Below are 12798 nucleotides of genomic sequence, written 5' to 3'. Positions count from 1 at the left end.
GGGGAATGTGTTGGGGGATAGAGGGGAGCAGGGTGGCGAGTGCTTGGGGAGGGGAGAGGGATAAAAAAGCCTCTCTTTTCCCTCTGACTACTGCCTGGCTGGCTTCTTGGCTTGAGAAGGGGGCAGCAGAATTGAAAGATGCTGTACAGGGTGCCAGGGTATTGTATGACCCAGTCACAGACCTGGTGACAATGCAGCCCCCCAAGGCCTGCGTGGGGCCTGGCTGGCGGGTCCACAGCCCTGCTGGGTGCAGGCCGCTGAGCCCTGGGGTGGCCACTTTGTCTGATGACGCCCTGCTTGGCCTGGGATGGCCTTCAGCCACCGCAGGCCATATTTCCTACCTGGGGATCCTCCCGTGGCTTATCCCGGCTGAGTCAGATATGGGCGATAAGGAGAGGGAGGCTCTTCTCCTCTGCTTGATTTTTATCTGTCATGGCTAGGATGGGGAACTGAGGGCTGAGATCATGTCCTGGCCATGTCCCTGGGCGGACAGGCCATGATGGTGTTTGGTGGGACTGGCTGTGTGCAGGCAGGAGGGGTTTGCACAACCCCGTGTTAGCCCAAGGGAGGTGGAGAAGATGGGGAGGGGGTGCAACTGAGGGGCTGCTGAGCAGACATGGAAGACAGAGCTGTCTGCATCCTATGTCTGTGTGTATGTATGTATGTATATATATGTATGTATGTATGTGTATATATAAAATAAATATATATATGCAGACACATATATGTCGTCATCCCTGCTGTTGGGGATGCAAAGGTCACTGCTATGGGTTTTTGGCTGGCCCCTTGCTGCTTTGCTGCTCTGTGCTGGTGAGCCCCAGCAGTGGCACAACACCCTGCAGAGCTCTCCAGCCTCCCTGCTTGTGCCCCCTCGTCCCTCCAGAGCCTCTCAAGCCAATTGCCTGATGACTGGCCCTGCATTTCTTAACACATGGATGCTTCTCCTTGCTGTGCCCGCTCGCACTGCCCACAGCCCTCCTGGGCTTCCTCAGGCAGGTGGCAGGGATGGCAGCAGCATGCCAGGGCTCTCTGCTCTCCCAGCTCCTCTGAAAGCTCCCCCTCTGTATAGGGACTCAGGCTGTGCTTCCTGCAAACTGGGGTTTTGTACCTGCTCCCAGTGCTGCAGCCCAGGGCCAGGGGGGCTCCTAGTGCGGCATGTGAGCAGCCATCCCCAGCTAATGCTTTGGTGCTGCCAGAAGCAGATGAGGGCCAGCTATGCCCTGCTGAGGTGTTTGTATGCGATGGGTGTGCTGGAGCGCATGGTGAGGCTGCTGGGAATGGCCGCGGGCACAGGCGGGCGGCTGCTGCCCTTCCTGAGGGAGCTCGTGTGGGGGTTTGGGCAGGGTGGTGCCTTGGGAGGGGCTGGGGTTGAGGATGGGGCGGTGAGACCACAGCACACGGTGGCTCTGTGGTTGGGACGTGCTGTGCGCAGCGGTGTGCGACCAAGCGAGGCTGTCCTTGGCATCTCGCAGGCTCCCTGCGCCAGGGATGTGTGTTCCTGCGGGGCGGGAGCTGGCGGGGGGTGTTTTGTTAGGCTGCCCGCTAGAAAAGCGTGACGGTGCAGTCTCTCCTGGGGGGTGGAACAGGCCTGATGTGGTGCAGGAAAGCCTCCTAACCCTGTTCTTCTTGTCTTTCTCCATCCAGGGCTGACTGGACTGGCCGTGGCCACGATGCCCTGGATGCCGAGCACCGCGGAAGCAGAGGTGCCGAGCACAGCGGAAGCAGAGGAGACTGTGTCCTGTTAGCTCCTCCTCCCTCCCTTCTCCCTTTAGTTTGGGTTTGTTTCTATTTATTTTGTTGGCTGGGTTTGGGCATGGTCTTGACTGGATGCGAGGCCACCGCAATGTGGTTCCTTTGGCTCAAGCACCACTTGTCCGTCAACATTTGGACCTTGCTGCTTTTGGGGAGCAGCTGGCTACCGCTGGCGGAAGGCAGCCCCAAGTCTCCCTTTAGGACTTTCCCAGTTTCAGACTGGAGCTTGACGCACTTGGTGGTCCACAACAAAACTGGGGAGGTCTACGTGGGGGCTGTCAATCGGATCTACAAGCTCTCTAATAACCTCACGCTTCTGCGGACCCATGTGACGGGGCCTGTGGAGGACAACGAGAAGTGTTACCCCCCACCCAGCGTTCAGTCCTGCCCGCACGGGCTGGTCACCACCAACAACGTGAACAAACTGCTGCTGGTGGACTACTCGGGAAACCGCCTGATCGCCTGTGGCAGTGCCTCCCAGGGTATTTGCCAGTTCCTGCGGCTGGACGACCTCTTCAAGTTGGGCGAGCCCCACCACCGCAAGGAGCACTACCTCTCCAGTGTCAACGAGTCGGGCACCATGTCTGGGGTCATCATCGAGGTGCTGAACGGGCAGAACAAGCTCTTCATTGGAACGCCCATCGACGGGAAGTCGGAGTACTTCCCCACGCTCTCCAGCCGCAAGCTGATGGCCAACGAGGAGAACGCGGAGATGTTTGGCTTTGTCTACCAGGATGAGTTTGTCTCCTCTCAGCTCAAGATCCCTTCGGATACGCTCTCCAAGTTCCCCACCTTTGACATCTACTACATCTACAGCTTCAGCAGCGAGCAGTTCGTTTACTACTTGACCCTGCAGCTGGACACCCAGCTCACCTCGCCTGACTCCACCGGGGAGCAGTTTTTCACCTCTAAAATCGTCCGCCTCTGCGTGGATGACCCCAAGTTCTACTCCTACGTGGAGTTCCCCATCGGCTGCGTCCAGGATGGCATCGAGTACCGCCTGATCCAGGACGCCTACCTGACCAAGCCTGGCAAGGCTTTGGCCAAGTACCTGGGCATCTCGGAATGGGAGGATATCCTCTTCACCATCTTCTCCCAGGGACAGAAAAACAGGGTTAAGCCTCCCAAGGAGTCTGTGCTCTGCCTCTTCACGTTGAAGAAGATCAAGGATAAGATCAAGGAGCGGATCCAGTCGTGCTACAGAGGGGAAGGGAAGCTCTCGCTGCCCTGGCTCTTGAATAAGGAGCTGGGCTGCATCAACTCGGTAAGTTCCTGCTTGTCTCTACCCAAGCCAGGCTGTTCTGGCTCCTGACGATGCTCTCTGGCCATTCCTTTCCCAGTGGCCTGGCCTAAGCCATGTTTTCCCAGTGGGAGGACTGGTGCCATTCAGTGTGGGCACTTGGATCGCTTGCTGGCATTCCTTGTGGAGATCATGGCTTTGGTGCGGGATAGCCAACTGGAGCTGTGCTGCATCGGTGCCCGTGGAGAGCCTCAAGTGAGGGGCCTGTGCTGATGCAGGTGTCTGCTTCTCGTGCCCCTGCCCTGTGGATCTGGAGGGTGTTGGTGAATTGGGATGGGAGAGCGGGATGCTTGGTCCTCGGGGCATCTGCTGCTAGGGAATCCCTTGCAGATGACACACATGGATTTCTGAGTGTTGTGTCAGCTGGGGTTTGACGGTCGCCAAGTAGAAGCTGTGAGGAACAGGGAGTGCAGAGCTGCAGTTGCAGGGAGTCTCCAGCTCTGGGTGACAGGGAGGTCTCACCCTGGGCATCACCGAGCTGGGCTGGGCAGCCCCCAGGCAGGGTCAGATGCCTGGCAGAGAGGGGTTTTAGGGTGCTGGTGTGTGCATTTGGGAGGGTCTGGTAGAGGTCCTGACACCCCGCTATTGCCCACCTCCCCCCAGCACTGCTTGCTGATGCTCGGTACCCATTGCTAAGCCCCTGGCCCTGCCTGAGTGGGGTTTTGGGTGCCAGGGGTGCAAGGGGTCCCTGCGGATCTGCCTTCCCTGCTGCTGTCCTCCCCGCAGCTCTGGAGGAGACAGCTAACAGCTGCCTGACAAAGTAAAGGGTTTGCTGTCAAGAGCGCTGGGCTCGCAAATCAGATTTTGGCTTTGAACTAATTCAATTTTGCTGGAAAATGATGAAATCGTTACACTGCTGCCTGTTGGGTCGTGCAGCTGCTGGCTCTGGCGGAGGAGACGCTCGCCACCACCTCCTGCGCTCCCAGCTTGCCGCTCCTGGCACCCTGCGGCAGCACCGTACCCCCTGGGTTTGGGGAAGGGGCTCTGCCCCCCTGCCAGGAGGGTCTTGGGATTGCTTCCTGGTGGCCAGCCCAGTAGGTGGATCTTAAGGTGCTGTGTGGGTGCTGCAGACATGGCTTTTGGCAGGATGGAAGGATGTGTGCCGCGATGGAGTGGCACTTGCTTTTGAATGGATTGGGGTGGGGGGTGGCACCCTTCCCAGGGGAGCCAGGGTGTGTTTTCTGTCCTTGTGCTGCTGCGGCTGCCAAGCAGAGCTGGGGTAGGCACGGCTGGATCACGAGTCGAGCCCTCGGCCCCTCGCTGTGCTGAGTGCCAGCCAAACCAGATCCTGTGGAGCTTGTAAACTCTTCTGACAGGAATTTCTGTGCCCCTAATAAAACGCAGCCACCTCTGGAGTGGTTCGTGGCAGTGACGGATCTCGTGGTGGTGAGGACTGGCCAGAAAATAAAGAGCATGTTGGGGTTTTTTTTTTTATATTTTTAAGGAGGCAGAATGTAATTGCTCAAGTCAGTAGTTGCTTGGGATTTACACTGCATCTGCGTGGAAGATGTCCCTGGAGCGTTCTTGCTCTGCTCCTTCCCAGCAGCAAGGGGCTGAGGCTGGGTGGTGCTGGAGGAGGCTCTGCCAGTGCTGATCCCAGACCTGGAGCAGTGCAGAGCGGGGGGATACTCGTCCTGGGCTCTGCAGGGCAGCTCTGGAGCTGGTCCAGGTGCCAGGAGCAGAGGCCGCCAGGCTTGGCAGCCAACTCGGGAGATGGCAGTGGTGCGTCCGCGGTGCTGGCAAGCGGGTGAATTCCTGTCTCCTGTTTCCCACCTTCTGGGATCCAGCGATCCAGCAGTGGGAAGGGGAGCGGAGCCAGTTTGGGAGCCAGACCCCTCACTCTGATGTATTTAGACCTGAGCATGGTCTTGCACACACAGCAGACACCCTGTGGGACAGTCCGGTCCCTTTCCCTGTGCTTGCATTGCTCTTGAGCCCGTTCAGAGGTTTTGCTGCTCATGAAGAGGGGTTCAGTGTTGTGTAGCCTGGCTCTTTGCTTCCCCTGTGCGATGCAGAGACTGAGGTCTGCGTGCCTATGGCCAGTCATGCTCAGCACCCATCCCCGAACTGGGAGGATGAGGATCTGATGTAGCCAGGTTGGGAGAGGGCAGTGGGTTGGGGCTGGAGTGCAGAGGTGTTGCAGCAGGAAGTGATTTGGGGTTCGCAGCATCCTTGACCCCAGTGCTGGCAGCACGGGCAGGACATGGGCAGCCGCTTGCCCTGGGCTGCCCCAGGGAGAAAATGAGTTTTGAGTCCTTGGTGGGGCTTGCTGCCCAGCCTGCTGGCACAGGGCAATGGCTGGTGACAAACTGGGCCAGGCTAAGCCAAATCCTTCCTGGATTTGCGGCCAGAGAAATGCAGGTGTTAACGAACCGCACCACGCAGGAATTATTCCCGGGCAGTGATTCACGTGCAAAAAGCCTGGCACTCGGTACCGGCCTCCTGCAGCCTCCTCCCTGGCAGTTTGTGTCCCCCGCAGCCCCTGTTGCAGCCCCTGGGGTGAGGTGAGCCTGTAGCGGTGTTAACTGCTGAATTACTGCCTAATTAATAACGCTGAGCGGCTCGAGCCTCGCCTCTGCTGTCTGCTCCCTCATTGCTTCCGTAAGTGGGCTTGAAGGGAGGCAATGAGACAAGGCACGTCGAGGAGACGCTTGCTCCTGCTCGCTTGGTGCTGTGGCCTGCATTTCCCCCTCCAGTGTGCCACTTCCCCCAGGACATCTGGGTTTCCTGACCCTGTTCTGGGGAGGCGGTTTAGTGCTGGGAGATGAGAAGGTGGCAGCGCTGCAGAGGTGGGAGCCCGGGGTGTCTTGATGCCTCCTGCAGATCCCAGCATCTGAAATGCCGCAAGGTCACCGTCCGTGTGTGCCATCGTGCGTGTCGGTCCCTGCCAGTGCTGGCCACTGGACCGCTGTCCCTCTGTCCTTCCATCTCTCCATCTCCCCGCAGCCCGCATCCACTGGGGATGCCGGTTTGGTGCTGTAACCCCCGGTATCACTGTCCTTGGCCCAGCCTCGCCTGCCTGCGCTTCCCTAACGAGGCAGTTTGCTGTTAATGAGCTAATTGTTGGCGTAATTATTTATCAAGGTGGTGTCGGCATCGCTGCGGCGGGCGCTCCTCGTGGTCCTGGAGCGCAGCTGTATTTGTCATTTCCCGGAGAGTTTGTTGAGACAAAGCAGAGAGGAGTAAACACCATAAACATCTCTTGCATATTCAGCAGCCGAGGGGTTGGAGAAGCTTGCAAGGCTGGGATTCAGAGCATGGGTGGAGAGGTCCCAATTCTCCTCCTCCCCTTTTCCTGTGGTTGCAGAGGTGCCTGGTGCCCCATGTTCCTGTTTTGGGGATCCCCACGTCTCTTGCACCTGGCTGCAGGAGTTCCCCAGTTTAGGGAAGGACCGACAAAGGTCAGGCGGGGAAGAGAGTCAATTTTTGGCTGTGTGCTGACTCAGGCGCCCGGCAAAAAGCAGAAGTTAGAGTCACTGAGGAAGCAGCCCAGCATCCCCAAACTGCCTGGGAATGTCCTGGTCCTCCCCCACTGCTCGTGGTCCTGGGACTGCTGGTTTTGGGGTCAGCGCGGTGGCACGGCAAGGAGGGTGAACATCTTCACCACGGCCATGGGAAGCTGAATCATCGCAGCTGCAAATGCATTGCACCGGAACACAGAAAAGCGCCGTATTTTCCCCCCTCCCCTGGGTGGCTGTGGGTTGCTGGTGGGATTTGGGCCAGGCTTGACGCTCCCTTCCTGGGCAGTGGTGAGTGGGAACTGCAGAGCTGTGTGCTGCCCCTGTGGACGTGGAGTTTGGGAGCCCGGCACTTTCCCATATGCTCTGTGCACATGCTGTATGGATATAAAACCCCTTGGGGGCTGGCATGCATTTGGAAACCGCTGCTTGCCAAAAAAACCTCTCTCCCCTTTAAATTTGGAGTTACATAAGGAACCTCGTGAAGCAGAGAAGTCCTGTGGCTGGAGCAGGCTGTCTCCCTGTGCCTGGCTGCTGCCCTCGCCTCCTGCACCCAGGCTTGCTGCCACCCTTGGGGACTTGGCCAGAGCCCCTTGCTGCCTGGGACAGGCTGGGAACTGCTGGGGCTGCATTTTACTGGTGACACCATTACCTAGCAGGGGACCTCCAGGAGGCCCATGTGCCTCCCAGGGCAGATACCCATGGCCAGGGTCTGTTGTCAGGGTGTCTCGGTGGGGATGCTTAATGGAGGGGTTAGTGCTGCAGGGCTGGTCCTGGTCCTGCCCCGCTGCCTGCATCCCGGCTTTCCCAGGGGGCATCCCTCTGGCTTTGCCTTGCCCATCAGGGCCACTGTCCTCGCTGGAGGTCCCTGCCATCGCAGCAAATGGGGTGTAGTGCAGCCCTGCCTCTACCTCGGCCCGGGCAGAGCTTGCAAAGGCTTCTCGCGGCTCTGGGGGCAAGCAGTGACCCGAGGAGGCAGCTGGCTGAGCCCGGCGCCTTGTCTGGGGCACGGCAGCATGGAAAAAATGTGGGGCTTTCCCGACAACGTTCCTGAGGGAGGAGGAGCGGGGCTGGCAGGTGAGGAGCGCATTTGCTGGAGGCTGTGCTATACGAAGTGAGGCTCTTTCAGGAGCCCTGGCCTGTTTGTCTTGGCACGGCCTTGGCTGGGAAGTGTTTTGTCTCTGGGGCAAGGCTGGGGCGCAGGGTTTGGCCCCTCTGCCTTACTGCCAGGCCCTTTTCTTTCTGAAGCTGGCGCCAGGGTGAGGAGGAGACGGGGAGGTGTGTGCAGGGATGCTCCTGCCGGCATCCCACGTGTCTGAGATGGCAGCGATGGGGATGGAGGGGGAGCAGGTATGCTGCGCCGGCTCCTGCTGCGTTTGTAAGTGCCTCTCTGCAAGATGCTGCATGCCTTGGATGTGTCCCAAGTGCCTTACATCAGTGCGTAGGGAATTTTAGGGAAGCGTCAGCTCATCCCTTTGCTCAGCTGGTGAGGTGGGATGACTGGGACCAGAGGGGCGAGGGATGGGGCTGCTGAAGTGGCCATAGCCGATGGGGTGGCGGTGGGAGGTGGTTGATGGACATCTGGGAGGTCCAGCATGCTGAGGCATGGGTCAAAATCTCATCTCTCCTCTGTTTCCTTCTGACAGCCGCTGCAGATCGACGATAATTTCTGCGGCCAGGATTTTAACCAGCCGCTGGGTGGGACCGTCACCATTGAGGGGACCCCGCTCTTTGTGGATAAGGAGGACGGGATGACCTCGGTGGCTGCCTATGACTACAGAGGACAAACCGTCGTCTTTGCGGGCACACGGAGCGGCAAAATCAAAAAGGTAGGAAAGCCCTCAGTGCTGCTCGTCTTGACAGTCCTTTGGGGTTCTGCTCTATGGCTGTGGCTCCATCATGGTGTGACTTGATATCCTGGGGGTAATGTGCAAAGAGCCAGTGAGCAGCAATTTCCCCTTGCTCCTCTCTACCAACCAAAGTTACAGCTCTGTCTGTCCAGATCTGTGTGGCAGAGATGGGTGCTGATGGCTCCAGCCTGGTGTGAGGATGCTTCTCTTCCCATACCCCGCTACGGCAAAAAAGGCTGCTTTTGTTGGTGACAATTAGCAAATAGCTCCCTGCGTGCCTTTCTCTCTGCCTGCATCTCCACAGGGCACGGATTTCCTGTTATCGTAACATCGTGCCTATAATTACAGCTGTACATGCGCTGTATAAACACAGCCTGCACCAACTGCATCCTCAGCCAGGGAAGGTCCTGGTGTGGTCCCTGCCAGGGGCAGGAGGACCAGGGCTTGGCCAGGGTGTCTGGTCTGTTGCTCTGTGGCTTGCAAGGAGCTCAAGTGCCCCGTCCTGGGCACAGCACCCTGCATCTTTGCTCCTTCACCTGATCTGTGCTGATCAGGGTGCCCTGGAGGGACGCAAGGTGCAGAGATTTGGAGCAGGGTGCTGTTGTGGGCCATAATCCACTTACGTCCCGCTCATCCTACCCATGTTTCCCCTGGACCCCTGCCTATTTTGCAGTGTGTTTAGGGACAGGAGGGCCATGGGCAGGATGCTGGTGGTCCTCTCCAGCCCCGCATCTTCTGTTTGGCTTTCTGTGGTCCTCAGGGGGGCCGTGGTGGCGCCAGGGCTGCGGGGAGCTGACGGAGGCAGCTTGTCCTCCCTTCCGGATCGATGAGGGATCCGCAGGGACCGGTGTCGCGTTGCCGGTGGCTTCTCCTGCGGCTGAGCTCCAGATGGGAGGTTTTAAGTGGTGATGGGAAGGAAGGAGCATGTGGGAGGAGGGTTCACAAAGCTGTAGGGACAGTGTTACACCTCTGGCTCCTTATTTATCTAGAGGGGCTGGCAGTTACTTCTTACACAGCAGATTTGTTTTGTCCTCTCTCCTTTTTACAGTTTTTCCTTGGCCTTTGCACTTTCAAAGCCACTTGCAAACGATGATTTAGGGTGGGTGCCTGGCAGGGATGTGGGCTGCGTTCTGCAAAGTCATGGCTGAAGCCAGGACTTGGGGCCCAGGTGTGGTTTGGGCATCCTCCTCTCCTGCAGGGCTTTGCCCAGCTTGCTTTTTGCTGGTTTCTAAACTCGGTGCCCTGAAGAGCTGCTCTGGCTCTCTGGCCCTGCGGGGCATGAGGACATGGAGCAGGAGCTCCATGAGGAACAGAGAGGTGGGTCTCGGTCCTGTCCCAGCACTGGGAACGCCAGGCAGGTTTTGTAGGCTCATTCTGCCTGCACCCCCAAACCTCCTGGGGTCGCAGAGCTCTCCCCAAGCCCCCTGGGGTCGCAGAGCTCTCCAATGGCAGTGAGGGAGCACTTTGCAGGCTCTGTGCTGCCAGGTCCCCCCCCTCGTCCCCTGCTGTGACCTTGGGGTGGGCAGCCCAGCCTTTCTGCCGCAGCCTCTGCCTGGCAAAGCACTGCCTCAGCAGCACCTGATCCTGCTGCTGGAGGGAGGGGAGGGCTCCCCCTGCCCAGGAGCACGACGGGGACTGCTGGCCTGTCCCCGTGTGGTGCCGGCGTGTCCCTGGCCAGGGGATGGGATGCCTGGTAGGGTACAGCAGAGTGTGGCCAAGGTGGCTCCCCTGGGGTACGAGGGGGTGCATCCCTCGGTAGCAGTTGCAGTCCCTCTGCGTTGAAGCTGTCTGCATTTCACAGTCCCCTTGGCAAACTTTAGGCTTGGTGCAGCCTGGTGCCTTCTGTGCCCTTGCCCGCACCCCTTGGCGTCTGCTTTGGGGACGGAGGGAGGGCTGCGCCGACAGCTGGGTGCTCCCCTCTCCGTCCCCAGGAGCCCTGTGATGGATGCTGCTCTGCCGAGGGGGCAGTGATCCCACCATCTGGGCCGGGGTGAGGTCAGGGCAGAGTCACCGCTGCGTCTGGATTTTCCTTGGATGGCAGCTCCCATACCCAGCATTTGTCCAGGCTGTTGAGTGCAGACAGAGCCTCTCTTTGTACCCCCCTCAAAAAGCCACGCGAGCCTCTGGCCGCCCCGCAGCCAACAGTTGCTGCTGCGAGGCTGGGGTGCTGGGCAGCACCTGCTGCTGCCACAGCTGCAGGGAGACCCGAATTTCGGGGAGTGGTGAGAGGATATCGCAAGCAATGTCAGATTTGCAAAACTGGCTGTCGGACGGGGGCTGCAGTGGGGAGGGTGGAGGTCCAGGACCCCAGGGATGCTGAGTGGGTGGCAGCAGCAAAGCCCACGGCATCGTGCTCTCAGCCTGTCCCCACACGGTTACCAGGCAGGCCGTTATCTTTGGCTGGCCCCGAGTTATGCGGAGAAGCTGGACTTGGAAAGCCCTCGACCCCACGTGCTTGCTGCCCTCTGTGCCAGCAGTCATGGGACTGGGGTGCATGAGGAGTTCCTGGCACTGCCTGGGTGGGTGATTCTGGGATGACTCCTCACACCACCAATGCGGGGATGACTCCTCATACTGCCCTCGGTCACTTCCTCCACCTGCTCCAGCTGGTGCTGCGGGGACCCTGTGGTCTGAGGGTGCTGTAGATGAGGAAGAGACATGGGGACATGATTTAGGGGTTGTCCGGGGGATATTTGCACAAGGGAAGTGAGGATTGCTGCCTAATGCTTGGGGTTTTTCTGGAAGCCACTTGTCCTCACTTGGTAACCTTGTTATTTGGTGGTTATCGCTTTCCCAGGTTGTCTTTCCTATTTTTTGGGTGCATGGAAAGCTGCGTGTGGGATTGCAATGGGACTGCTCAGTCGCATGCTGGAAGGGTAGGGTACCTTACATCTAGTAGCCACCTCTTACCCTGTGTGTGCCCAGGGCTCCGTTTTGGGGGTGCTTGAAGCGTTGTATGGAGGGTGGAAGGACGGTGCTGGAGGGGTTGGGCTGCTGCTGCCACCCCCTCCCAGTCACTGCACTGTGCTTGGCTGGGACTGGGAGCTGGGGCAGGGGGGCATCCTGCGTGGTGCAGGGCAGGGACCCAGCCGCCCTCGTTAGCTCGCCATCTGCTCCTCGTTATGCAAACAAGGCACCGCCTTGGGGCTCAGCTGAGCTCCGGTGTGGCCCTTGTGGGTTGACCCAGTTTTGGGTGCCTCCTGGTTATTTCTGAGGGATTGAGCTGAGCTCCTCCCTTCAAGGAGGAGGCTGGTGGCTCCCGGCCTACAGGATATGCCCAGCACTACCAAGGTCCAGGTGCTGGAGATCCCTAAGGCGGGCATGGTCATGGGATGTGCAGCCGGAGCATCCCAGCCAGGATAGCATCGCACTGCGCATCTCTCACAGCCAGCTGAGCTCTCAGATTTTTTTGGGATTATCTGGCTGCTCAGTCGCCACCGTAATCCTTGCAGCTCTGTCCTGAAACAGGCTGGCCTCGGGCATGAAGGCATCGGGACACGGCTCCATCGGGAATCCGCTCCCCGCCGGGGCTCGTGCTGGTCGCAGCTTGTTTATTCTCTCCCACGGAAACCATCGCTGAACTGGCCCCGTGTCTGGCTGCTTCGGCTTCTCCGCTTTAATAGTAATAATAAATAAGCTCTTCACGCTAAGTGGGTCATCCCCATCCCTACACAACGGGATTTGGTGGTCCTTGCCTGTCCTGGGGAGGATCGAGGGGCTCCCAGCAGCCAAATGGGGTCTTTTTGGGAATTTCCCTGTTGCCTACTGGGTCTCTTTCCATCACAAAACGGTCCATGTGAGCTGGAAGAAGAAGCTGTCAGGCTCCCTGCTGGTCCCCGTCTCTGTGTGTCCTTTCGCATCACCCTCAGCTTAGCGCTTGGGGTAAGCGGCTCGGGCTGAAAAGGGACCCTTTGTGTCTCGGCGCGTGAAATCTGGCTCCCGGAGTGCACGGGAGGGCTCGGCCCGCCTCGTGACCCTGCTGCCGGATACCCTACTTACTGCCTGTGCCTCAGCGAGCTTTTTTGGGGGATAGATTTGGGGTGTGAAGCCTGCCCTGGCCCCAGTGGTGTCAGCCGGTGACCCCTGGGGACTCGTGGAGCATCGCCGCCGGGAATACTCCCCTGCCCGTGTTGCTGCCTCTCCCCAGCTGCCCGCCCTGCACAAGGGCTTTTTGTTCCCTCTGCCCTCTCTCGCTTCATCCCCAGTCCCTGGGGTCCCCTTGTCCCCTCCCCATGGGCACGCAGCTCCCATGGGCGCCTGCAGGAAGGAGATCGACTCCTCGGAGCATGCGTCTGCACCTCTCCCTAATCAATGGCAATAATTTTATTGGCATGACAAGGTAGCCAGCGGTTGCCAAAGTGAATCCATCAAATACCTCTCGGCGCTCCCCGCCCCCTCGAGTGCTCTCTCAGGAGCCGTTAAGCTGTTTTAATCAAGG

At 59.0% G+C, this 12798-nt stretch overlaps 1 protein-coding gene across 1 annotated transcript; it reads left to right on the top strand.

The window, feature by feature from the left end:
- Window positions 1-1838: 1838 nt before the first annotated feature.
- On the top strand, window positions 1839-8339 carry LOC104533888 (plexin-A1-like; the record flags this gene model as incomplete). Its single annotated transcript, XM_010188425.1, has 2 exons — window positions 1839-3016; window positions 8157-8339. Coding segments are annotated over exons 1-2 (1356 nt in total), but the record flags the coding sequence as incomplete, so codon positions are not given.
- Window positions 8340-12798: the final 4459 nt, after the last annotated feature.

The sequence above is a fragment of the Mesitornis unicolor genome, unplaced genomic scaffold, assembly GCF_000695765.1.
Source record: "Mesitornis unicolor isolate BGI_N332 unplaced genomic scaffold, ASM69576v1 scaffold31757, whole genome shotgun sequence".
NCBI classification, from domain to species: Eukaryota; Metazoa; Chordata; class Aves; order Mesitornithiformes; family Mesitornithidae; genus Mesitornis; species Mesitornis unicolor.
The sequence above is the reverse complement of the archived record's forward strand: the minus strand, read 5'-3'. Positions and strand labels throughout refer to the sequence as shown.